At 33.1% G+C, this 27,541-nt stretch overlaps 1 protein-coding gene across 1 annotated transcript in view; it reads left to right on the top strand.

Moving 5' to 3' along the window:
* LOC143195399 (lachesin) overlaps nt 1-27,541 on the top strand; it is a 161,095-nt gene that overhangs the window by 119,091 nt on the left and 14,463 nt on the right. The window contains exons 4-5 of the mRNA XM_076402478.1: nt 12,012-12,123; nt 17,219-17,394. Of these exons, the coding sequence (XP_076258593.1) occupies nt 12,012-12,123; nt 17,219-17,394 (288 nt within the window). The remainder of the gene's footprint in view (nt 1-12,011; nt 12,124-17,218; nt 17,395-27,541) is intronic.

Below are 27,541 nucleotides of genomic sequence, written 5' to 3' on the forward strand. Positions count from 1 at the left end.
ATAGTTTCTTGACCTTTTTCAAGTACCATCTACATCAAAAAATATATAAGAAAATAAACAGCTATAATGCTATTAGAAAGTTTTACCATCCTTTATAAACGTTAAAGTGTACTTTCCTCCCTTTATACATGCTGATAAACTTTAACATAATCCTATAGGTTGCTCTCGCTGTAGTAGTTTTAAAAAGTAAAACAGGTATATGCAGCTCTTTCTAAAGATATGGTATATTTCTTGGTCCTTTTTCAGCTTAACTTTAATGGAACCGTTATTAGTACAGGAATTTAATATCTACCAGACTGAGAATAATATACAAAAGTCGATAATCTTGTTAAAATTATTGTATGACGTTGAAAAATAAAATGATAAAGATGGCTTCATGTTAGTATATTGTACGTCGGATGTGATAAAGGATAAATCAAGTTTTAAAATATTTGACGAGCGTCTAGAGAAATATGTGTCTCATCGCGGGGTAACAAAACACTAATGCGATTTATTAATGATGTAGTTATTTCTCAACATATTTGTAATTATAATAATGTTACTGGATTCTTGTAGATTTGAGCAGATTTTTTTTTGATGTTTTTAGTAATTAGTAGCCTGTGCAAAATTTTTGGTCTTGAAACTTTCAAAATGAATGAAAGCAATGAGGCAATACATGAGTCTTGAAAACAAAACCGTGACCCAGCATTGTTTCTAGTTTTCGAGATTTTTTCTTTGCTTATAGTTAATAGTCTTAATTTCTTGCGGTACCATTACTATTCAGTCAATAAAATATAGTTAAAGGCAGCAACATCTGTTGAGGTGATGTTTCTATTTTAAAAAATTATCTGGATTTTCACAGTTTTATGATATGAAACATACGTTCACAGTCACAATAGTTTTATCTAATTATCCACGGTATGTTTAGGTATTACATTTGTCCAAAACAAGTGTCATTTCTGAAAAAGGAAGGCTTTGAGATCAAAATAAGTATATATCACGTACAGACAAGTGAAATCTTGTAAAGTAAACCAATTAGGCATTTATTTTAAAAATGATACTTTAACTTTGACATATTGATATAAAAACTAGACTTGGGTAGTTAAGTAGGTTAAGGAGTATAGTAGCTTTTTCAATTTTGCAAATGAAGCCGAATGGTGCAGAAATACAAGTTAGATTTGTTTTGTTCGTAATTTAATTTTGTGTATACGTCACAAATTTATACTATTATTTTTATATTTCTTGGGGTCGGCACTAACTTCAAACTGATCAATTGGTAGTAGTTCACATACTATTGTAAATAGATAAATAGGTTTAGGTAGGTATTAAGCTAAATTATGTATATATAGTAGAATATAAAATACTTGTAGTAGATAGGTGAAATAATTTTTTGTTAATTTTTATTTAGTTATTACAACGATTATTATGTATATAAAATATATAATATAAAACACAAAAGTTATAAAACGTTTTAGTTATGTGTTAAAATTCTACGTTTGATTATTTGTGACATTTTAGTGACTTCCTTATTTATTTTTTTGAAGTCGGTTAATTTTTTTGTTAATTTTTGTTTAGTTATTACAACGATTATTATGTATATAAAATATATAATGTAAAAAATATATAATATAAAAAACAAAAGTTTTAAAACGTTTTAGATTTGTGTTAAAAATCTAAGTTTGATTATTTGTGACATTTTAGTGACTTCCTTATTTATTTTTTTGAAGTCGGTTCAATTTTTTTTCTTAAAATTATTTGATTTTTCCCTTTTTAGTGTTAGATATTTGCCCAATAAATTGCGTAATTATTTTATTAAATACTACAATGTGTAGATCAAGTAAAAGCTCGGCCCGTATGAAGAACAATAGGCTTCAGGTCCCGGTGTTCGCTAGCTAGCCTAGGTGATTTGACAAATGTTCTAATCAAGCTACAGCAACAAAAATTGTTACCCCCGTTGGGGAATCGAACCTGTGAACATCGCGTGTAAGCTGAACGCTCTACCCATTATACCATAGAAGCCGCTGCCTACGGTATTTGTATCCATATGATATTGTTAGTGCTTAAAATACAAACTGAGTGGCTTTTGCACTGAACGACTTCCGATTTTCCGTTACATCAGTTCAGCAATAACAATTTACACAAATATCTTATTATTTTAGATAAAAAATATGTGAAAACTTTGTACATGCTCGATTTCTTCCCCTTCCCTCATCTCATCCTGACTTGGTTCCAATGGAACTACCTCGGAAGTACACTCTTTCGAGTAACAGAAGAATTTTGAAAATCGGTCCATAATTAACTGAGAAATTGGCGAACATACATTAAAAGAAGATATACAGCCGAACATAGAACCTCCCCCTTTTTTTATGTCGGTGGATCTCTGAAGTAGTTACAGCTCTGAAAATAATTTTACTTATGCTATTTTGTTGTAATTTTCAGTGGTGTAGTTATTTAACTTATCAATACATTGTTGTTTATTAAAACTTAATAAAAATTAGATTTAGTTTACAGATATTTATATACTGTATTGCAAAAACAAGTTTTAGTAACATATCATTTTGAAATTATAGCCCTTACCCTGTTATGATGGAAATATCATTAGCTTAATAAATTGTGGGGCAATATCGACCATAGGGCGATTACTAGTACTTATTCTTACACCTAATATTTTAACAACATGGATTATGTTTCGAATATATAAAATTTTCTTGTAAGAAAACACAGTTTAGAAGGCAATACGAGAAAAAAAAACACGAAAACACCAATAAGGCCAGCTTCGCGACTATGCAACCTAACATTAATAAACAACGCCCGATCCAAATTAACTACTCCATAAAAACGGGAAACATTTACATAATCCCGGAGCGATTCGGGCTTCCTCCCGGCAATTACGCGAAGTTTACGAATTTACATCGGCGAAATAAATTGTCAAACAACTCATTAAACAATCAATTTTAGTTCGATGGGTTTTCGTTATCGCGCGCAAACGGGCTTAATTTTATTTTCGAACGATTTAGTTCGTTGTTAGTGTCAGATCTGGAGAGCGATCGAGCGGTTCGGGCGCCGCCAACTTTCGAGAACTAAATTAACAATCTCGAACGGTTACCGCCACCGAGAACAGATCCGTCATTGCAGGTGTAATTTTAAGAAAACCGAGGCGCGGAGCTGTCGCTGTTTAGTGTACGTGTCGGGGTCGGAATGAACTTTGAACTTTTGCCTACTCGCTTTGCAGTTTTCAGCGTCGATACGGCTCGGTTTTGAATAGATTCCTATCGTCAGTGTTTTTGTTAACTTTACTGTTAGCCTATGTTAAATAATAGATTGTTCCAGAAGTTATATTTTCGATAAAAGACGGAGCCATAAAATCATGGTTACATAAGAACATATAGTATGGTATCACTACATAGTATAAAACAAAGTCGCCTTTTCTGTCCCTATATCCCTATGTGCGCTTAAATCTTTAAAACTACGCAACGGATTTTGATGCGGTTTTTTTCAATAGATAGAGTGATTCAAGAGGAAGGTTCATATGTATAATACATGCATAATATACTAAGGCAACATTGCTAATTTTAGAGGTTTCTAACGTGATGTCGTAAATTAACCTATTTTTTTAGGCATATTTAGCAATTAGCAAAAACGCTGCCTAACCCTACGAGTTAGATCAAATTAATGTACTACAGTATTGTACACCATAAAAAGGTCTACAAAAAAGTCCGCGATGGTATATGTTTATCTTTTAGGGATAACCCACATTAACCATTTTTATTGTTTACTTTTTACGTGAGAAAATGGCTTATTTACGAAGCTATTTTAAGCAATACGGCATTAATCCTTATCGAATTAAGTACCTTAAATACAGTGGGCAATTAATATAGATCAATATGGTTCCTTACAGCATGTAAATTAAACAAATATTTTCGGAGATATTACAAATTTAAAATTTGCGTTTAAAAATGTGTAATGTAATAAAAATTGTATGAATTTAGATATTCCAAAGATAGCAGGAAATCTTCATAGTAAGTATAGTGGAAGAGGAATTGTTTTACTCCAAATTTAATGCGTGCAGGCCAAGGGCAGTAATGAATGAACCAAAAATACTGGATCGATTTTAATCATGTTTTCATTGAGTGACATAGGCATATATATTTTATGCCCGTGCAAAGTCGGAGCGGGCCGCTATGCTGAATAGCAGAAAAGACGGCCTCAGTTGGCGAAGAAAAACATGCTCTTCCACCATGACAACGCACCGTCTAAAACCGCACTCGCCACAGCCGTTCCAATCACCATATTCTCCATATTTGGCCCCGTGCGACTTCTCTTCGTTACTGAACCTTAAAATGTCATATGATACGGCTCGGTTTTGAATAGATTCCTATCGTCAGTGTTTTTGTTAACTTTACTGTTAGCCTATGTTAAATAATAGATCGTTCCAGAAGTTATATTTTCGATAAAAGACGCAGCCATAAAATCATGGTTACATAACAACATATAGTATAGTATTCGAAATAACAGTGAACTCACGTCGTCAACCATCAGTGTTTAATGTATTGCCTGTCGCAATTTGTATATTCACTTTAGAATCAAACAATATTTTCTGTCCGATGAGTTCGAACATATAACAATCTACAAAAGTCGTCCTAACTGTCTGTCAAACTACAACAGCAAAACTCTTCGAAATATTAAACTACAGGTTATAAGCCGGCAAACTTTGTTTAAACGCTTTGCTTGTTTTAATAAACTTTAAATTGCTGCTAATTTTTACTCTGATTGACAATGCCGAAGCCAAACAGAACAGATTGCGTCCCTAATCAGTTAACTTAGGACAGGAACAAGATAATGCGGGTTTCCTATCGCCAGTAAAATTCCTTAGAGGGGCAAGCATTTTTACTGTTAAATATTAAGTTGCAGCTGTTTGTATTGCACATTTTTTTAGCGTGTTACAGATGCATTGAATATTAGTATGACAATGGTTACTGATATCAAATTAAATATGAAAAAATAAAAAGTATAATCTTGGATTCACTGAAAAGAAATCGTCCTCATTGGAAGCGGGTAACGAACCAAAATTAGCTTGATGTTAGCTCTATCAGAAGTCAAATATATGAAATGTATAAAAATAGTTAGGGGTACTTTCAATATAAACATAATTTAGTACAAATATTTCAGAGGAAACTGTTTGTCTGGAAAGTATCCATAGAAAGCTTAGAGATATACAGCTCTTTGACGGAACATCTTGTAGAATATCTTCTCATAGGCTCTTGTGTAATATAGGCCTAATGACCCACGAAGACGCCTAACAGACACTGTTTTTAAAAGAATGCAATTTTTAAAAGCATATATCAAATCAAGGAAGACTTATCGTATCAATTTTTGTATTTAGATGAGTCATGGATATTTCAGAATGGGACCAAAATATCTAATGGTCACTTATAGCAAGATGATAATAAAAATAGTTTTAAGACAACAAAAGTCGATGGAAATAGGTAAACATTGAAATAAGAATTGATTAGTTCTCTTCATGTTGGAAACAGGAATGGTTTCACTGTTTTATTGTACGGACTATATACACGATTTCCTATGGTGAGAGAATTGTGGGTAATATGTGGTAACTTTAGCCTAAAACGTTTTTACAATCAGCTTTTAGTAGATTTTAGATTACATAGATCTTATTAGACGCGGTCCGACAAGTACTTAGCTCCACAGCAAGATGGCGTTACCATTGCAAGAGAAATTTAGAATCGTGTAGTGCATTTTCTAGATGGCTACTGTTAAATGTTTGAAAAATGGAAAAAGAGCAATATCGGTCGGTGATCGATTCTTATTTTAGGAAGGGAAATCGCGCTGCAAAATCAAAGAGTGCGAGATGCTATGTACGGTGACTCCTTCCCTAGGATGAGGACCGTCAATAATTGGTTTAATGAAGTAACTCCCGGTTCCCAGAAAACGACTACAATGGAGGATAACATGACAAAATTCGACGATCTCGTATTGGCGGACCATAGATTGAGAGTGCGCAAGATAGCTGAGACAGTATGCATCTCAAAGGACCGCGTAGGTCATATCCTGCATAATATTTTGTGCTTGAGAAGGCTGAACGATGGTTTTTGCTCACTCCGAACAACAAGTGCAACCGTGAGACCATTTCGGAGTACTATTTGACACTATTTAGATGCAATACAAAGAGTTTCTGCCTCGTTTCGTGACCGTCTAGATACCAAGAAACCAGAAAACAGTCGAAAAATTGTACTTCACTCGGCGAACGTGCTTCGAAGAGGGCGAACACTGTTTTATCGGGCGGAAAGGTGATGGCCATCGTTTCCTGAGTTTCACAAGGTATAACCGGCGCCGACTGCCTACAGAAAGGCAAAACGATCACATGGCTGTTTTGTCACAGGTTATGCCCAATTATTGGGGCGATTCGATGCTGAGTAGCAGAAAAAACGGCCTCAGTTGGCGAAGAAAGACATGCTCTTCCACCATGACAACGCACCGTCTAAAACCGCACTCGCCACAGCCGTTCCAATCGGCATATTCTCCATATTTGGCCCCGTGCGACTTCCTTTTGTTACTGAACTTAAAAATATCACTCACCAGACAGAATTGAGGGGCTCATTTTGCAGACCTCGAGAAAATATATATTACACACGAGGTAAATAATTTGGAGCATCGCAGGGTCAAGTGTATCGATCTAATAGGAGACTATATTAAAAAACAGCTCGTGTGAAGCCTCAAAGATATTATTTTAAATAAGTGAAATAATATCTAATTTACAAAATCTACGGTTACCCCATATTATTGCTAGTTTAATTAAATGTAACTTTAAATCAAGTAATATATGAAACAAATACGATTATTTCCATTTTACTTTTCGTCGGATTACCAGGAATTTTATATTATTTCCGGCTTCTACGACTTACTTCTAAGCCGTTCGAAATTAAATTTCCGCACTAATAACAGTTCCATTAAAGTTAAGTCGAGGAAAGTATCTAAAAGGAAAGTGCATCCACCCAGTTGAAAAAGAGTTGAAAGTACCTGTTTTAGTTTTAAAACTAATATAGCTTCTAAAAACCTCCAAGATTACATTAAAGTTTATCAGGATATATGAGTGGACGTTTCAGTGAGGATATTAAAAAATGGATTCGCGTTTTCGAGATAATTAACTAATCTTTTAATAATACTGATTAATTTTTAAGAATATAGTTAGGGGTAGCATTAATTTAGTTTTCATATGATGACCAAACATCTAAGTTACAAAGTTACGTTCGATTCACTATAGATCATCTGGTGATCAAATTTAAAATTCACCTCTCTCGAAGATTAACTTTGCCAATTTGTATATATTTGAGGTTAGGATATTATTACAAATTCACCATAAGTATGCTGTGTTTTAAATGCGCTGAAGTAAGGATTTCAATCAATTCCATCCAAATGGTAATCCATCTCAAATGGTAGCAGAAGTGGATTCAGAGGTAGATCCAAAATCAGTATCAATAAAATAAATTAATGAAAATATGACTGAATGAGTGCTAATGAACAACAATTGACGAGAAGGAGTATTATCTCAGAACAAACAACCGGGTTTGCAATTTCATTATTTTTGGTTCGTATAGCACATATCTACTGCTTAAAAGTGTTAGCTGATCAGACAACCTCTCTGTTGTAGACACATATAAAAGTAGAAAAGTCCTACTACATTAAATTATCTTTGTCATATCGCTACTATATTTACATTTCTTATTATATATGTAACAGTTTTTAAGCGATTACTCAAAATAATACAGGTCCTAATTCTTTGTAGATACAAATTGCTTCAGATCAATGTTCTTCGCTGTGTTTCTCAGTTTGATAATGGAATTTGCATTATCGACATTTTGCGACCATATTTTAAGAAGAAGTATATGAGTACTTACATCAACTGTGGTTCTAAAAGCAAAGTATTCACAGTGTAATGGAATAAAATTTCGTTGGGTAAAATTATATAATAAAACTTTAGTTCTATTCAGGTTTAATCTGTGTAATAGTAATATGAAGAAATAAAAAAAATGCAGATATTTAGTCCTATGCAACTTAAATTGTAAAAAATTAGAGAATAATAAATCTTATCTATTATTCATTACGTCAAATATATATCTTTGAGTATTCTTTTCATCTCCTATTTTTTCTAAATACACTATTAGCTACATCGTAATTAATTATAAAGCATCATAGAGGAACTTTCCTCTATAAACAATTGATGTTCATTGAAATAAAATTGAACTCTTTTCAAGTGATCATAAAATAATTTGTTAATATAACAATGTTCGATCATGTTTTTTTCTAAGAACAAGTTTTTTTCCACCCAACCAGTTCACGCTATAATGTTCAAACAGTTTACTACTTCTTCTGATTTATAAACTGTATTCTATCCAATCAATTTTCCCAATACCACGACGATTAATAGATTTGATAGATTTATCCACTAAAATTTGTTCTACTTAAATACTGTACTATGCCTTAATATCTTATGAAGATGGCTTCGTAAAGTATTATCATAAAATATATTGTCTTTTATTAGACCTTGAACCGATTAAGCGCCGGTATAACGTAAGTAATGGTAACATAATAAAGATAACTGAAGTAAAACAATTTTAAAATGATTCATGTGACATCAAACGTAGACAATATACTACTAACTTGAAAATACATGAAGGAGTGGAATTGAAAGATCAAACTGAACTAAACCATCATGTCATTACTCATCTTAACTACCTCTTGTTCCAGTCGAGAGCTCCAAGACAAATTTAGTTCAATTCTGGAATTGCCTCGATATAAATATTCGAAAAGGGCTTTTTTGGGCTGTATACTATGTCAAAGATTCATATCTCTCATAAACTCATAGCTAGTGCTGGATCATACATCCAGTCTTATCCAGCCTGCTTATTGGCACCTGAGTTTTGTACTCTTACTTTATGGACAGTCATAATTATAAATTTACAATCCCCAGTAAGATTCGATCTAGTGAGTATCGCAACAGTAGGTGGACTGTTCTGTAGCCTTAATCTGTATTGGTAGCTATTTTCTGAAAACAACTTTTCAAAAAAAGTCCAGGAATCTCGTATATTTACTACTTAAACAACATCGAACTTACAAAAAATTCCCTTATACGAATAATAACCACTATTTTTACTCTCGTTTCTAAACTATGCAAAATTTTTTATTCGCTTTGGTTGTCTCATATTTGATGACGACGTGTAACGTTTCGTGTAGGTCGATAAAGTTTCACGTAGTCCCGAAGAGTTTCGGAGCTTTATTAGTACGGAAACTTTATAACAAGTATTTTAAACTTCTTAAAAAATATTATGCATGGATACGTCTTAATTTTAATAACTTCTCGGAACTTTAATTGAAATGGTATTTTGTGAACAATGAACTCGGAGCATGTTTATGATTTCTTTTAAGATACTTCGGGCGTAAATACGCGATGGCGATTCGGTTTTCTGACGAAGGGCTTATTAATTTTAGACCTATGCGTATTTTTTTCTTATAAAATTAGGCTATAAACTAACAGTTGATAAATGAAATAATGTATAACCTATGTTTTAAGGTCTATCAAGTAAACATGAGGTGGCCTAATTTTAATGTTAACTCTGGTGATTTTACCCCATACGCACATTCAACTGCTGAAATCATACCTCACAGACAAACATTTTATTGTCAAACAGGGTGACGAATACACTGACCTACATCCAATATATTCGGGTGTTCCCCAGGTTAGTGTTCTTGGCCCATTATTATGTCCATTGTATACAGCTGACTTATCGACCTCAAGAAACACTACTGTTGTAATATATTCTGATGATACAGTGGTTTTATCATCACTCAAGGATCCAATATTATCTACAAGAAACCTCCAACTTCATCTTAACAAAGTCAAGTTGCGATTGAAAACGTGGCGTATAAAAGCAAATGAGACAAAATCTATCCATGTGATATTTGACATTCACTTTTTGTAGAAGAAAATATCCCTCTGTAAAATTGAATAATCATTAACTTTCGTAATCAGACAACTTTAAATATCTGGGAATACATTTCGATCAGCGTTTGACATGGAAGAGACATATAGTGACAAAACGCAAACAGCTTGGCTTCAAACTAAACCACATATACTGGCTTATAAGGCGTAAATCTAAATTATCATTAGATAACAAAATTTTGCTGTATAATTCAATACTTAGACCCATTTGGACCTATGGTATTGAACTGTGGGGTACTACTAGCAAATCTAACGTAGATATCCTCCAGAGGTTCCAGATTAAAGTGTTGCGAGTCATCGTCAAAGCCCCGTATTAGGTGTCCAACAAACTGATTCAGCGCGATAACCCCATGGAACCCATAATGAGTGTGATTCGGAGTGTTAGTTCGAAGTACTCTGAAAGACTATTAGTGCTATATATATATATATATATATATATATATATATATATATATATATATATCTCAGAGGTCATTATTCCATTCATATTGTAATGTTAATATGATGGTATATTTTTTTATATATTTTGCTTTTGAAGTAGTTATTATATTGATATAGACAACACCAAGCTCCTAACGTAATAAATTGCATCATTTTACTGAATCGAAAATGAAAATATTTAACAGATATATAATTTAAATATTTCCCACAAAAAAAAATAGAGTGAGTTAACTATTTTGAATAAGTAAATAATTATTTAAACCAGTATACGGACGTAGCGTCAGTAGCTTCGTCAAGAAACTAGACCATATATTTTTCGAAAGAAAGTAACAATGGTACAAAATCGAGTACGCACGATAATTCTTACCAAAATAACATCTTCTACATCTAGCACTCAGAAAGTTCTGGTCGGTCTAAGATTAATACTCGAACTTTTGTAGCGAGTTCATTGCAGAATGCACTAACAGTATTTTCTTTGAACTAAATACAACTTTTATGCGGTGTAAATTTTAAGGAATAGCTCGTGGAAAGTTCCAAACTTTAAAACAAATCGTACATTGATAGTAATGGAACTTGACGGTTAGACAGATAGAGGCGAGGAGGAATATGTTTCTATCCAGTTTATAGAACAATAGACTCTATAAATATTAAATTTCAGAATTATATTTCATTTTGAAAGGAAACTATATTCATCAATATTTAGTTGTTTAAATAATTAATAATTATAATTAACTATATAAATATACATATAGTCAATTCAAAACAGTAGTGACACGTGTGTCAATATGTGTATGTTCAAAGTTGATAATTCATTTTACAGTTAGACAATATTGTCCTTTTCATTTTATTCTATTTTAAAAGAAAACTAAATTTTAAAATAACTGTAAAACATAAATATGATCTCTAATGGAAGTAAAATACATTACTCCGATATACAATTGTTAATTAGGTGGATTAGGCCTTCGGGCGATACCACTACATACAAAAACGCTCCTAGAACCCTACCTATACCAGTGTCTTAAAAAATTGATAATTTTAGCCTTAGGTCCGCTGCCCCGATATTTTCAAAAATATGTTATCTCCCTATTTAGTAAATTTATATTTATATTAAATTCTGTATATTATTCCGTTATATTATGGACTAAAAACACAGTTTATATCAGTGAATTATACTACAAAGATGCTGTACACAGTACAAAACTTAGTAAAATATTGGATTCAAAGGATTCATAGGATTTTTATACCTATTAGGACACAGCACTCTCGATTATATTACTTCGGTAATTCAAGAGTAAAAATTATTTTATAATTATCCATAATCAACACTATTATCGTCTACTAAATGTTATAAAAATACTATAAAAATGCTAGTTTCTGTGTTCCCTATTACTTAACGTGTAATATGCAGCATTATTATAATACATTTCTATTGATATTAAATTCTGCACGTTATCAATATGACAGAAACTGTCTAATTTTAATCCAACCATAGTATTCTTCCATTGGGCTCTCGCTCCGATATTAACTGTTTATTAAAACTTTCTCGTTTCTCACCAGAGCTTTCCGATTGTTTCAGAGGCCGTGGCGGAGATTTCCGGGTCCCCGGACCTTCATATCCGGGCAGGCTCTCGGATGAGGATTGTGTGCCGCTTACGTCATAACACCGAGCCGCCGGATTACGTTTTTTGGTAAGGACACGCCAGTTTCTTTCCGCCTGTTTCAATGTTTTTTTTTCGCCCCATAAATGTTTTATCGTTTTTGCTGTTGTACAGTTTTGAAACAAATCTTATAAATAAAATATATAAGTAACAGATGATTTCATTACCTATTTTCAAGTATGATTATATATCATTTAAGTTAGAAAGAAAGTTAAGTAACAGGAAATTTTATTTTTATTGTTATTATTTAATTATTACATTATTGCTAGTCGTTTCCGACTAACCTACAATTTGTACTTATGGAATTTTATATCTAGATATATAAATAGGAGTGAAATAATATTTATACATGTCACTGCTGTATTTTTTTATTATAGGCATCTCACTACACAACATTTCACAAGATCAGATGGTTTGATACTTTTGAGTCTGTGTCCTGCTCTGGTGGTATCCAAAAAGTGTAATACTTCAATATTCTCATGAGAATGGAGTCTTTGCTCATGCGCCCTTGCAATTATGTTGATTTATTGAGTGATTGTGGATAGCTGAAGTTCTTTAATATTTGGGTGCACCCGCAATATTTCGCAGGACTTTGTTCTGAAAAATGTATATTTTGTTTATGTTACTCTTTGCAGAACATCCTCATAATTGAACTCCCTATATACATATAGGTTTCAATATTTACTTATATAATAGCACTGTATTATGTACTGATAACTGTGATTTCCTTCCAACTAGCCAATACATTTTCCTATATTTCAATTCCAGTTCTTTTCTTTTCTTCTTTATATTTTCCTTCCAGCGAAGTTTTGCATCAATATTCATTACGGGATATTTAGCGTTGTTGCTATATGGAATCATAATATTATTTAATGTTATTGGTGCTTTTACGGTCTGATTATAGGTGAACTGCACATAAATAAATTTATTTTCGTCAATTTTTATTTTCCAACCTTGTTTCCAATTATTTATGTTTTCATTTGCTTGTTGTAATTTCCGTGTTCCCTATTGTCCGACAAATATAATTACATTGTAATCAGCAGCAAATGTAGTCATCGTAATATTCTCCATTTGTGGTAATCACAATTGTAGAGTCGATAAAATATCGTATGCATGAGTACACTTCCTTGTGTTACATCTGCTTAAGCTTTTTTTATTGTACAATAAGCTTATTCTTGTTTAACTCTAAACATTCTGGCTCTAATGTACGATTTTGGTAGTTCGGTGAGTTCTTTTGTTAATATTTTCTGTAGTTTATGAACAAAGACTTCATGCCAAACTTAGATATTATTCCCAAACTTAGCGATGGCCTGTGCTACATCTAAGAATATGGCTGAGCATTTTACTTTCGTAGTCTTTTTCAACTACATTTGTTATTCTATGGACCTGGTCAGTTTTTAAATGCTTGTTAATAAACCCAAACTGGTGTGTTGGTATTAGTTTTTTTCGGTCTATGATCGGTTTTATTCTTTTCAATAGGAGTTTTTCAAAAACCTTATATATTACTGGAAGCAGTTGTATATGTCTATAGTCCTTTATTTCGTTTGGTGTGCCTGTGTATTGATTAAGTTGGTGAGCTTTATAATTCCCTTTCTTGGTAGTTTTTGTAATAATTCTCCTGTAATAAAATCATAGCCTGGTGATTTCCTGGGGTTAATGTCAGTTTTAATAACTTTGGTTAACTCTTTGGGCGTGACTAATTCAATCATCGACGTTTCAGCTTCTATGTCCGGCAAATTATGTTCAATATTAGTTTCGTTTGGTTTGAAAGTTTTTTCTAGATATTCAGCAAATGCTTCTGCTTTTTGGTGATTGTCACGTGCCCGATACCCACATAGGTCTCTTATAGGTGGACTGTGTAGACATGAGCGATAAAAAGAAAATAAAATAAAAAGCACAAACGATTATTTCGTAATATCTTGTATTCGTCATATGCACTCCATCTATGCAAATTATATAGTTAGTTTCATTTTAGGTCCTACATATTTTCATTATTTCATTTACGTATTCATATAGTCCATATCTTTTATTTCCGGTTTGTCCACATTTCTCGCCGAAAATATATAAGAGTCTAGCTAGCGAGAAGTTGCGTAAAACTGAAAAACAGAAAAACCAATAGTAAATCTAATATTGAAAATGTATCGTAAACTAACACAGTGGTCAAAACAAACGCGCGTAAATATATTTGTACGACTAATGTATCCCTCGCCTAAATCAATCCCGTCCCGTTTTATTACCGCAGATACGGGAGGAATACGCAAAGAATAATGCCGAGATTAGGTATCACGAAACAACCACTAAATCACCCTCTCCATCAAAGGTTATTACCCCCCGTCAGTCACGTCATCCCTCCCCACCGCATGATGTAAAGCAATTTTTTAGCCTATTTCTGCGACGTCGGTGATCAGGAACGGTACACCGGATCGATGGCGGAGCGTTTCCCACGGGAACATGCTGATAAAAAAAATTATATCCGCCAACGGTCGGCGAGCGGATACTCCTAACACGACGTTTTACAGATTCGGGCTAATCTAGTTAATACGATAATAATTATTAGGAGGTTATCGATTTTTGCTTTTGGGCGATTTGCGTTAGGACCTTACAACTCTATTTTCTTTAGGTTCTTAATGAGAGAATGGTTAATTAAAACAGTTTAGTTCATTGGGGACAAAAGAAATCTAAGGCATTTTGAACATTTTTAATCGGCTTCGAAAAAGAAGAATGTTCTATGTTCGGCTGCATATTTTTTTTAATGAATGTTCGCCGATTTCTCCGTCAATTATGGACTGATTTTCAAAATTCTTTTGTTATTCGAAAGATTGCCCTTCCAAGGTGGTCCTATTGAAACCAAGTCAGGATCTGATGCGTGAAAGGGGGGGGGGAGTAGGGAGGCTAATTGAAGGAAAACAAATTTTAAAATTTTTTATTTAAAATAATCAAATATTTGGGTATAATGTGATTGCTGAGCTGATGTGACGGAAAATCGGTTAGTAATAGTTCAGTAAAAACACCATTCAGTTTGCTTTTTAAGCACTAATTATATCATGTGAGGAGTTGTAGAAATATTGCATGCAGCTGATTCTATGGTTTATTGATTAAGACGTTAAGTTCACACGCGGAGGTCGCGGGTTCGATTTCCAATGGGGGCAGCAACGTTTCTTGTTCTAGTTTGGTTGGAGCAATTCTCAAATCACCTAGACTATGTAGTGGACCCCGGGGCCTGAAGCGTTTCTTATTTTCAATCATTGTTTCTTTATTCCTATTTTTCTTCATACAATTGCAATTTTACTTGGGCTTTCCATAGTAATACATAATAAAATAACTGCGTAATTTATTGAGTATAGTATAGCATATATGTTATTGTATCTAGTACTAAAAGAAAAAAAAATATTTATTTTTAACAAAAGCAAATGGTTCAACAACAAGTCGGTTCAAGACTTCAAAAAATAAATGAGGAACTCACTAAAAAGTAAAATATTATTAAACTAATTAGATTTGAACGAAAAAATAAATAGACAAATAACGAAAATAAAAATAGACAAAAAACTTATTTAACCTGTTTACTGTACGTATTTTATATTCTACTATATACACACAATGTAGCTTAATACCTACCTAAATATATTTATCTATTTACAATATTATTTTAGCTACTACTAACTTATCAGTTTGAAGTCAGAGTCGAGCCCAAACAATACAAAAATAATGGTATAATTTGGTGACATATACACAGAATTAAAAGACGAACAGAACAAATCCAATTTATTGCTCGCCTGGCGCACCTAGCGCATTCTTCAGGTATAGGGTCTTCCGAGTACAATTTGTCTAGATCGATGCAGAATAGCTCCATTGGTACACAGTTGAAAGTACTGAAGATATGTAAAAATACCAAATCTGCAAAATTCTTTCTATATGATATCTCCATGTTGTCAGAGAGTTTGGAAACATTTTTATAAAATGAAAATTTGTATTGACAAAATTGTCAAATATATTGATTAATATAAATTAGACCAATTTTTGTCAATAAATGACATTATAAAGTGGAAAAATGATCAGAATATATATAATCACCTAATATAATTTTACTAATATTAATTTTATTAATATATATTTCCTAAAGCCAAAATTAAACCAAATTTTTTTGAGCTCTAACACTTATCACTCGACAATGTAGATTGTAATGTATAGCTATTGTAAAAATAGTTAATCCTCTTATTGACTGAATTCTCTATAAAAGCAGCTACTTACTTTTAATAAAAAATATGTTTAATTTTAATTCCAAAAGATTACTAAAAGACCCCAGAAAATCTATTTTCATTCAGAGAAATATGACAGTCACTATTGTTTCAAATTAATCAGCGCCATGTTTCCAAATGTTTCAAAAATTCTAAATTAAGCTATTCAAAGTGTATACACTGAAAAACGCTGACTGTTAATATTGGTTTTACGTTAATTTCGTTGGTCTTTATGTTACAATATATCTTGTTAAACATATTTTATCTATATACCATATTAAACAATTAATTAGTATTTATGTTGTCCATAAGTTATTAGTCAAGAAATACTTCTATTTTTCGAGTAAGTAATCGGTAGGCCGAGTCTCATTTGAATGTATATCCATTTTAGCTTAGGATGAAGATTCAGAATCATTTTCTTGACTTCGTTGATTTTTTATGGCATGGTCCAAACCTGAGAATTTCTTATTCTGATGTATCACAAGGATGATTTGGATAAATTTCGATTTGTTTTTTTTTCACTGTTTGATTTATTTGTAGTTCACGTTGGTTGGTTGATAAAATTGCCCGTGAAAATTAAAATATTTGTTTTAATTAAGAAAAATTATTAAGTGGTGTTGTCCTTTGGTTAGGATTTCCTCAATATCTGCAACGAATTTAGGTTGACTAAATTTACTCACTGTAATTCTGCTGGTTGCTCCTTAACGATATAACTATGCAGTTATTGACAATATTTATTATTTTACTTCAAAATTAACATTAATATTATAAATTCTAACATTTGTTGTATTAGAATTGAATGAGAAACATATTTAAATAGATTCTATAGACAAAATGGATTTATTTTTAAATACTAGATTACTTATCAGATATTTTTATATGTATTTCAGGTATCACAATCAACGAATGATTAATCATGACCAGGGTGTATTGGTCACGGCGGACAGAACCAGCAGCACCTTAAGGATTGAGGACGTCGATCCATCTTACAGTGGCAACTACACGTGCTATCCGTCAAATGCTACACCAGCTTACGCCAACGTCCATGTTCTAAACGCCACCGAAGGTACGTTCATCATTGTTCTTGGTGATTTCGTTGGTACTTAATTAATTAAGCTTGTCTAAAATTACATATTTAAAACATACTTCAAATATAAAGATCCAACTGAATTTAATGAAAATTCATTTAAATTGGTTATTTGGTGCTAAATATTTTTTATTATGTTACTAATTATATTAATTATTAATATCTACTGATGAAAAGTGTTAAAACCCTTTTAATAAATAAAATTGATCTAAACTTATAGTTACTAACAGGTCAATTCAAGAGTCCCCGGCCTACCATAGTAAAACATATTTTTTGGTAAGATTAGTGTTTTCTATTCAACATAATTTCCTTCAACGATGATACACTGATTATAGCAACCCTCCAACTTTTCGATACCATTTTTGTAGTACGATTTGTCAAAATTTGCGTCAGTTTCGGAGATCACCTCTTCATTCGACGAAAATTTCTTCCCATCGAGCATTCTTTTGAGACCTGATACCAAGAAATGGTCGCTAGGGGTCAGATCTGCAGAATACGGTGTATGAGGAAGCAATTCGAAGCCCAATTCATGGATTTTTGCCATCGTTTTCACTGACTTGTGACACGGAGCATTGTCTTGCTGAAGCAGCACTTTCCTTTTTTTCAAATGCGGCCGTGTTTTGACGATTTCGTTCTTCAAACGGTCCAATAATGCTATGTAATATTCGGTGTTGATGGTCCTTATTTTTTTCTAGTTAGTCAATGAAAATTATTTCATGCGTATCCCAAAATACGGACTGTTGTGTTTTCCCACGCTTTGGAGAGGTTTAATCGTGTGCAGTCCACTCGGATGACAGTCGATTGGACTCAGAGTGAAATGATGGAGCCATATTTCATTCGCTGTCATATATCGACCCAAAAACTCGGGTTTATTACGTTTGATTATCTTCAAACACTGCTCCGAATCATCAACTCGTGATTGTTTTTGGTCAAAAATGAGCTTGCGCGGCACCCACTTTGCACAAAGCTTTCGCATATCCAAATATTCGTGAATGATATAGGAACACATTCAGTTGGTATCTTTAAAGTGCCTGCTATTTCACTCAATTTCAATTTGCAGTCATTCAAAATCATTTTGTGAATTTTTAAAATGTTTTCGTCGATAACAACCTCTGTTGGGCGTCCACTGCCTTTACCGTCATCGGTGCTCATTTCACCACGTCTAAACTTAGCATACCAATCCTTGATGGTTGATTTTCCTGGGACAGTGTCCAAGTCAACCAAGTCAAACCAAGTCTTGCTTAAACTGTATTTTTTCCCTTCAAAAAGAAATATTTTATCAACACGCGAAATTCCTTTTTATTAATTTTTTTTCACAATAAAAAAAGTTGCTTCACTCAAAATGTTATACCTCACAAATTAATGGTCCGACAGCTGTCAAATTTATATACACATCTTTTGAGGATCAGGGCTAACTAAAAAACATATGGATATAATTCTAGTAGTGCCATATATATGTCAGGCCAGCGAAGTTTCAATTGACCCATTAGGAACGCTTAATTTCAATAATGAATAATATTTTTATTTATAATTGTTTGGTCAATAAGGGTTCTTTATTGGTTTAAAGATATCCAATATATTCTAACTAAGCAGCATTATCAACCTAACGATTAATAATCGTTATTTTATTGAACTTAAAAGTGACTATTTTTGGAAGATAAGGGGCATCTGTAGCATATGAACAGACAATAGTAACTCTATATAACACTATAGGAATTTAGCTTTGAGCTGCACGTAAGCCTCAAAGAACTACTAGAGTAAATCAAAACATAATTTTATAAATATGTTTAATTATCTTAAACCGAACGTAGAAGCTAAAATGTTCTTATTAGCAAAAAATGGCACTGTTTACACCAATTTTCGATCTGATATATTTGATAGAATATTGGGATTTTTTAAAATATAGTTTGACATTTTCATTATTTTATTTCCAAAATATATCATTCAAAATAAAAATGTATCATTAAAATAAAATGCATTATCTAATAACCAACAATAGTCATTTTTACAGCTACGAAATTTCTTTTACAGTAGCGATATACAAATTTTTAAGTTGATAGATATAGATGTTATAGATTTAATTAATAAGTGGCACATTTATTTAAATAAGTGTTTACGTATAATACTTAATATCGAAACTATAAATAATTGTAGTGTCTGGGAATGAAGTGGTGCCACTCACACAATATTTAAATTACTAGTGGCAGGTATAGTTTCGTTAAGGATCGAAATTAATTAAGTTGTCATGGCCCGACTGACACATAATCATTAGTTCGGAAATTGCCCCTTATTAGTACACTTGAACGCTTGGATCAAATGCTATTTAATGAAGACTTTGTATGACAAAGCATTGCACGACATGTAAACAATTATTTTTAGTTAATATGTATAAGATGGAAAAATAAATTTCGGGTTTTCGATCGATATGGCATGGTGTCATATAACATTATCTAAAAAGACTCTAAAAAGTATACTAAAAGACGCATCTAAATGCTAAAAAGAATGTCCGTTAGACTATTAGTATATTATTTCATGTTAATTAAGTAAAGTAGATGATATAATGATATAATATTTGTGGACTAATAAATAAATACCAAATATTTGTTTAATATGCTATATAGATCAAAATTGTTAATAGGGCATAATGTACCATAAAGACCAACGATATTAACGTCAAACCAATATTAACAGTTTTTTTTTTTAGTATGTACACTACATTTCAGTCGTTTGTTTTAGAATTTTTGAGTCAGTGGTTTGTCAGAGTCTTTGGCGCTGATTAATTTGGAACAATAGTGATAGTGTAATGTTTCTCTAGATGGAAATAGATTTGCTGTGTGTTTTAGTAAACTGTTGGAATAGAATTTAAAATAATATTTATTAAATGTAATTATTTATCTTTCTAGGTAATTCACTCAGTTATTTTTAGAGTGCTCCCCACTAGAATGGCAGTGTGAATGACAAATTTTTTTGGCAAAATTGGTTTTTTCTTATTCAACATGATTCTCTTCGAAGGTGGAACACTGATTATAGCGATCCTCGAACTTTTCGATACCATTTCTGTAGTACGATTTGTCCTTTGGTTCAAAACAGTTTCGGCGATCGCCTCTTCATTCCACGAAAATGTCCTCCCAGCGAGCATTCTTTTGAGATACGAGGATAGGAAATAGTCGCTGGCGGCCAGATCTGGAGAACACGGTGTATGACGAAGCAATTCGAAAGCAATTGCAATCCTTTTCACTGACTTGAGACACGGTCCACTGTCTTGGTGAAGCAGCACTTTCTTTTCCTTTAAATGCGGTTGTTTTCCAGCGATATCGTCCTTGAAATGGTCCAATAACGCAATGTAATAATCGCTGTTGATGGTCCTTACTTTTTCGAGGTAGTCAATGAAAATTATTCAATGCGTATCCAAAAAGTGGACTAATAAATAAATACCAAAACATAAACTTGCCAGCCGAGTGTTGCGTTTTCCCACGCTTTGTTGCGCGTTCATCGTGTGCAGTCCACTCGGATGACTGTCGATTGGACTTCGGAGTGAAACGGTGGAGCCATGTTTCATCCATTGACACATATCGACGCAAAAACTCGGATTTATTATGCTTGATCATCTTCAAATACTGCTCCGAATCATCAACTTGTCGTTGTTTTTGGTCAAAAGTAACCTCGCGCGGCACCCACTTTGCACAGAGCTTTCCCATACCTAAATATTCGTGATAGATTTGATGTACACGTTCATTTGATATCTTTAGAGTGTCTGCTATTTCATTCATTTTCAATTTAAGGCCATTCAAAATTATTTTGTGGAAAATTTTAATGATTTCGTCGGTAACAAGATGAATGGATTACTTTCTACAGAGATAACCAAGCCGCTAGCTCTTTCGCGGTAAGATTTTCGTCGAATTCGTTGTTTCTTACAAGTTTTCTTATTTGTGGGCCAACAAAAATGGCATCTTTTAATTTAGATTACTTGGTGTCGCTACTGTCCTACAAACAGAGAAAAAACAATGTTTCGTGGAACTTCCCTGTAGTCCTAGCAATATAGCAAGAAATTTTAAATCACCATAGATTTTACAGTGGGATTCTTCGTATTTGATTAAGTTTAAAATTAGTTTCATGCTTTCATACCTCCTTTTTTAAATCACTGAATATAGAATAGATATGGAAGATCATCAGTAATACAGGTTTAGTGAGGAACGTGATGTGATAGATATGTAGACATATCAATAGACAATGTTTTTTTTATAATGGAATAAGAAATTTAAAATACGAAATATTATTTATGTTACGAACATAATTGTAATTTATTACAATAAATACTTTAAATTCTTCATTCTAACAATCAAAATTATATATCAGTCCTCTAAAAATAGCTTATTTCAACATTATATTAATTTTTGTCATATATCTGGAAACAAACAAACAAAATCAATATTCCGTCGTCAAAACAAACAATAAAAACGGCTTTATGCAATTTATTGTAGTAATACTATCGAGAGGAATGCCGAAGTTTCGAATTCGTAAGAAATCCGAATACGATAATGGCAAATCTCCCCATTTCCCAAGTGCGACGACGATCGACTTGTATAGATATCCGATCCGCTTGCAAATAAACATGAACCCCGACAGATACATCGACGACGACGTTCCTGATGCTAGCGTTTTGCTTTGCGTTATTCTATGTCAAACAAACCTGGCAATTAAAGCATTTCGACGGGATAGTTGTTTTATCCCCAATTTTATTATACAATATTAGCTTTCGCTCGACATTCTTCTGCTGATACTTAACTTGGTATTCGGCGGATGGCTTTTGAACAGTATTCCAACAGGTATGGGGCGAATTTCAGTTATTTCTTAGTAAAATGACCTATTTTGTTACTTACGTTCCGAAAAACGTTTCTTATATCCTCGAGACATGCTTCCTTCTTCCATTTTTCAGATGATTTAAGCTTAAAATTCTTGATCCACGGTGCATCGTTAAACAAAGGCGAGAAACTATTTTCGCTCTGAAATGACAGTGTATCTTTCGTTTTAACTATGTGTTACCCAATATGCTTGCATTTAATCATCCACACACAATTCTAACTAATATGTAATACGGTATATAGTTTATCTAAGAAAACAGTGAACACCAAACCGTCGCAATGTTGGCGTATCAAAATTTTAGTTTTAGTTTATTTTGCCTTTGATATATAACAATATTTTAATGTAATTTAAATAAAGAAATACAAATAATATTATAAAATATAATATGTTTTAACATTATATTACATCGAGTGCACATATTATCGAAGGACTTGAACTACAGTTAATTTTACAGCTACAGTAGTTTGTAGATTAGATTTGTTTTATTATATTTATATGGAACTCTTTTCTAAACATCCAAGTAATGTAATTTAATTTCATTAGAGGTCTTATTTGCTTTTTTATAGTTATTTTCTGTTTCATTAGTTGCTTTGTTCCCTTGATAAGTTATTTTGATATCGCTATATTTCGCTATAATTTATTTCATTTATACCTGTGTACATTTATCTTGATAAAATTAGATGTAATCACTGCATCTCTCCCCATTTCCCCGGTGCGATTTTCGACGATCAACTTCTATAGATATCCGATCCGCTTGCAAATAAACATGAACCACGACAGATACATCGACGACGACGTTCTTGAACTATGGTTTCGCTTTGAATGCAGGTGCGTTGTGCCTAGCGATTTTATTTTACAATTTTAGCTTTCACTCGACATTCCTCTGCTGATACTTAACTTGGTATTCGGCGGATGGTTTTTGAACAGTATTCCAACATTTATGGGGCGAATTTCAGTTATTTCTTCGTAAAATGATCTATTTTGTTACTGACCTTCCGAAAAACGTTTCTTATATTCTCGAGACATGTTTCCTTCTTCCATTTTTCAGATGATTTAAGCTTAAAATACTTGAAATATATCCACGGTGTATCGTTAAATGAACGCGAGAAACTATTTTCGCTCTGAAATGACAGTGTGTCTTTCGTTTAAACTATGTGTTACCCAATATATTACGTAATTAACAATTGCATTTCCAAGTAATTTATTTTACTTTCATTAGAGAGCATATTTAACTTTCTATGTTTAGTTATTATATCATTAGTTGCTGTGTTCCCTTGTTAACTTGTGAACACTAGTTTTCAATTCCGCCATTTGTCAATTTCTTGTTTTTGATGTTATTATAGATAATTCTTCTTTTCACATATCCAAACCGTTCTTGCCTGTATATCTTTCTCGACCTGCATTGTTTTTTTGGAACTGTCTGTGGCTATATTGTTACATCATTTGATCTACCGTGTAATTATGTCTGGTTTAGATTTAAAAAAGTCAATTACAAAACATTTCTTAAGTAAAACATTTGCTTATTAACTTACTGGTATCTTTTTCACTAAGGTATGATGCATGGTCCATAACAATAATAACGGCAACTGAAATATTATCTTTAAAGGGCTGTGTTTATACAAATAGAACCGTAGAAGTTAGGCTACGATTCAGGCTTACTGCTTCCTATATTTAATCAAGGATTGCTTTCGTTCAGATTTTGAGAGCAATATAGTAGTATTCAGGTGGTGCTGTCGTTCACGTAACTTCAGATCGTTGGTCAGATTACTGCGAATGAACCGTTCGACATCTTCAGTGGTAAAGTTCTTGCTTTAACTAGCATATTCCTTGCATATTTCAAACATTGTCATGATCCAAGTTGATAGTCTGTACAAACGCATAGCCAGAAAAGTTCAGTCTTGGTTTGACGAACATCAGAATATCATCAAGCTTCTTCTCTGATGAACAAAATTGCCAGACCTTCAGATAATTTGTTCATTATGGGCTGCTTTGGAGCAGAGAGAGGGAAATAAATGTTCATCTACAACATCACTGAAAAAATTGGCGAATTTTTTGGTACAAGAATGAGACTATAGTCCATGTAGCTTCCAAGAATTTCAGCTACATTAAAGGATAGTGGTGCAATGAATAACAAACGTAATTAATAAATAAATATTTGATATCAATCAGGGCATTTGGCATCCCCTGTATGTAGCTCCATAACATCTTGATACGTCTCTGTCAACAAAAATGATATCTAAAGTATTTTCAAAATATAAATTGAATAACAAATCGTCAAAAAAGTCGATCATTCTTTGAGCCATCGATTTGTATAGAGCACTTATTATTTGGTTAATAAATGGTTTTAAACAATAAAGAATTTGAAAAACAAATACCCGACTAATGGCCGAATATTCGAGACTAAATAAACAGCGAAAATATCAGACGAAATATTATCGAGGTCGGATTTAATTTGCACAATGTTGCGGCGAATCACCGTAGATGAGAGAATAGTAAATATTTAACTTGAAATAAAAGGATGAAAATTCATTTTGCGATATAATATGCGGGTATAAAGTATATCCTGAATAAATTAAGAAAGTAATTCGCATAATTTTATTTTGTAATTTTGTTCGTTTCGGTATCCGAGTGCTTAGAATTTCAAAATAGGTACAACAAATACAGTTATTTTATGACACCAGTAATTTAACTTTAAAGAGACATTAACTAATTAACATATTTTTTCAATGATAGTGATCGAATCTTCTCACTTTGCGTCTGTTATTCTTTATTGATTGTCTTTTTTCCAACAGTATGTTGTTAAATTTACTCAACTGACGTCTTTAGATATCTGAATGATAGGGTTTCAATGTACTAAGCCCCACTGATGCCACAATATACACAATAAGCCATAATATAAAAGGTTAATTGAAAACTCCCCGTAAAACACATTTTTTTAGCAAAATTGGTTTTTTTTTTAATCAGCATAATTGTCTTCAAGTATGATACACCGATTATAGCAACCCTCCAACTTTTGTTAGCATTTTCATGGTACGATTTATCCTTTGCTTCAAAATAGGCCTCAGTTTCGGCGATCACCTTTTTATTCGGCGGAAATTTCTCCCAAGCGCGCTTTCTTTTGGGATCTAAGAACAGGAAATAGCCGCTTGGCGCCAGATCTGGAGAATACGGTGAATGAGGAAGCAATTCGAAGCCCAATTCACGAATTCTTGCCATCGTTTTCACTGACTTGTGACACGGTCATTGTCTTGGTGAAGCAGCACTTTCTGTTTCTTCAAATGCGGCCGTTTTTCGGCGATTTCGTCCTTGAAACTGTCCAATAACGTTATGTAATAGTCGCTATTGATGGTGTTTCCTTTTCCAAGGTAGTCAATAAAAATTATTCCATGCGCATCCGAAAATACAGACGTTACAACCTTGCCAGCCGACTGTTACGTTTTCCTATGCTTTGGAGCGGATTCATCGTGTGCAGTCCACTCAGATGACTGCAGATTGGACTTCGGAGTGAAATTCATTGTCACATATCGACGCAAAAACTCGGGTTTATTATACTTGATCGTCTTCAAACACTGCTCCGAATCATCAACCCGTCCTTGTTGTTGGTCAAAAGTGAGCTCGTGCGCCACCCACTTTGCACAGAGTTTTCGTCGGTAACGACCTCTTTTGGGCGTCTACTACATTCACCGTCTTCGGTGATCATTTCACCACGTCTAAACTTAGCATACCAATCCTTGATGGTTTCCTGTGGCAGTGCTCGGCAATTCAGCATCAAGCCAAGATGCTGAATTCCTTTTTGTCCATTTTTTTCACAATAATAAAAGTTGCTTCACTCAAAATGTTGTAATTCACAATCTAATGAACCGACAGCTGTCAAATTTATACATGCATCTTTTGAGGGTTAGAGCCATCTAAAAAAATAGAAGTATCGCTCTCATGATGTCCCCAAAGGGTCAATTCAGACGATCCACAAATTGTTATGTAATTTATGAGTTTTGATAAAACATACCTATTCTTTGGCACACTTTCATTATGTCTCTGTATATCCAATACACAGAATCTAATTAAGTGCTAATATTAGTTGACCCCAAACACGATTCAACGTATTTTTTTGTTACATTCACAAGTTCGTTAATTTTTTAAATAAATGTGTCTATCAATTTTACAGGTGTAACTTTTCCCTCCGCTTTTACCGAAATTTTTAATAATAATATCTACATACCATCTTTTCTTCGTAAGAATACTTAAAAAAAGTCTTCACATTAATTCAAAAAGAGACCACTTTCATATTCACTGTTATTAGTATTATTATTAACTGGCCGAAAGTCACGTAAAATATCGATACAGGTAACCAATATTACATGGGAGCTACAGAGCGCTGGTCTGTATGCAGCGAAATGTCCACTTAAATATCGGCCTTGTTTTAGGCCGTTTTGGGCGGACACGTGGGAAGCGGAGTGCCGCGCGGGTGTACAAAGGGGCTCGCAGAGCACGATCGTGTGGTCCAGATCAATAATAGTGATAGCTATTCGGTGAGTCAGTAGCTTTCCGACGGTGTTTCTACAGGTCTACGTTACTTCCGTAGCTAGCCGTTTTTTTTATCAATCATTACAAGAATTCGCGAATGCTATGTGGTATTTGCTTTTTGGTGAATATTAGAAACTATTTTAGTATTTTAGTGAGGTTACGTAATTATTTTCTGGGATTTTTTTAGGTTTTTTTTGGGAGCTCTGCAGCGCTACACCGTTTATGCACCAACCGCCCCTGTTTAAAGCTATATTTCCATAAATATTCTCGCCGCTGACATTCGCTTTATATTTTAAAGAAAAGTCGATATGACAAGTTCATAGTTTCTAGTTTTAGCAGAAGGCTAATGTATCGTACCTGCGGCCGAAAAATTTTAACGCCAGTCGAACCGAATCGATGGAAAAAACGACTAAAAGGTCTATCGAAACCTCGGCCGAAACTTTTGACGCTTCTATTTTTATACAGAAGCGATCCGTAAAGTGCGAATATAATTTCGACGTTATCTGCCTAAGCTTTCTATTTCTGATTTCGTGTGTGGGCGGATTGGGGAAGATTTATATCTTTTGAAGGCTTTTAAAAATGCGCTTTTAATGGAGATCGACGTTTTCCGGCTATTGTTGTGTCTTTCTGCCTTTGATGATGGCGAAATAATATTAACAATAACTCTTTCTCTATTAGGGACTTTAATGTATAATGTAGTGCAAAAGTCCCTCCACTTTTTTTGTTATGATCGAAAAAT

The sequence above is a fragment of the Rhynchophorus ferrugineus genome, unplaced genomic scaffold (genome assembly GCF_030347505.1).
Source record: "Rhynchophorus ferrugineus isolate W39M unplaced genomic scaffold, kcgeb_rfMv2 rfM4, whole genome shotgun sequence".
Taxonomy (NCBI): domain Eukaryota; kingdom Metazoa; phylum Arthropoda; class Insecta; order Coleoptera; family Curculionidae; genus Rhynchophorus; species Rhynchophorus ferrugineus.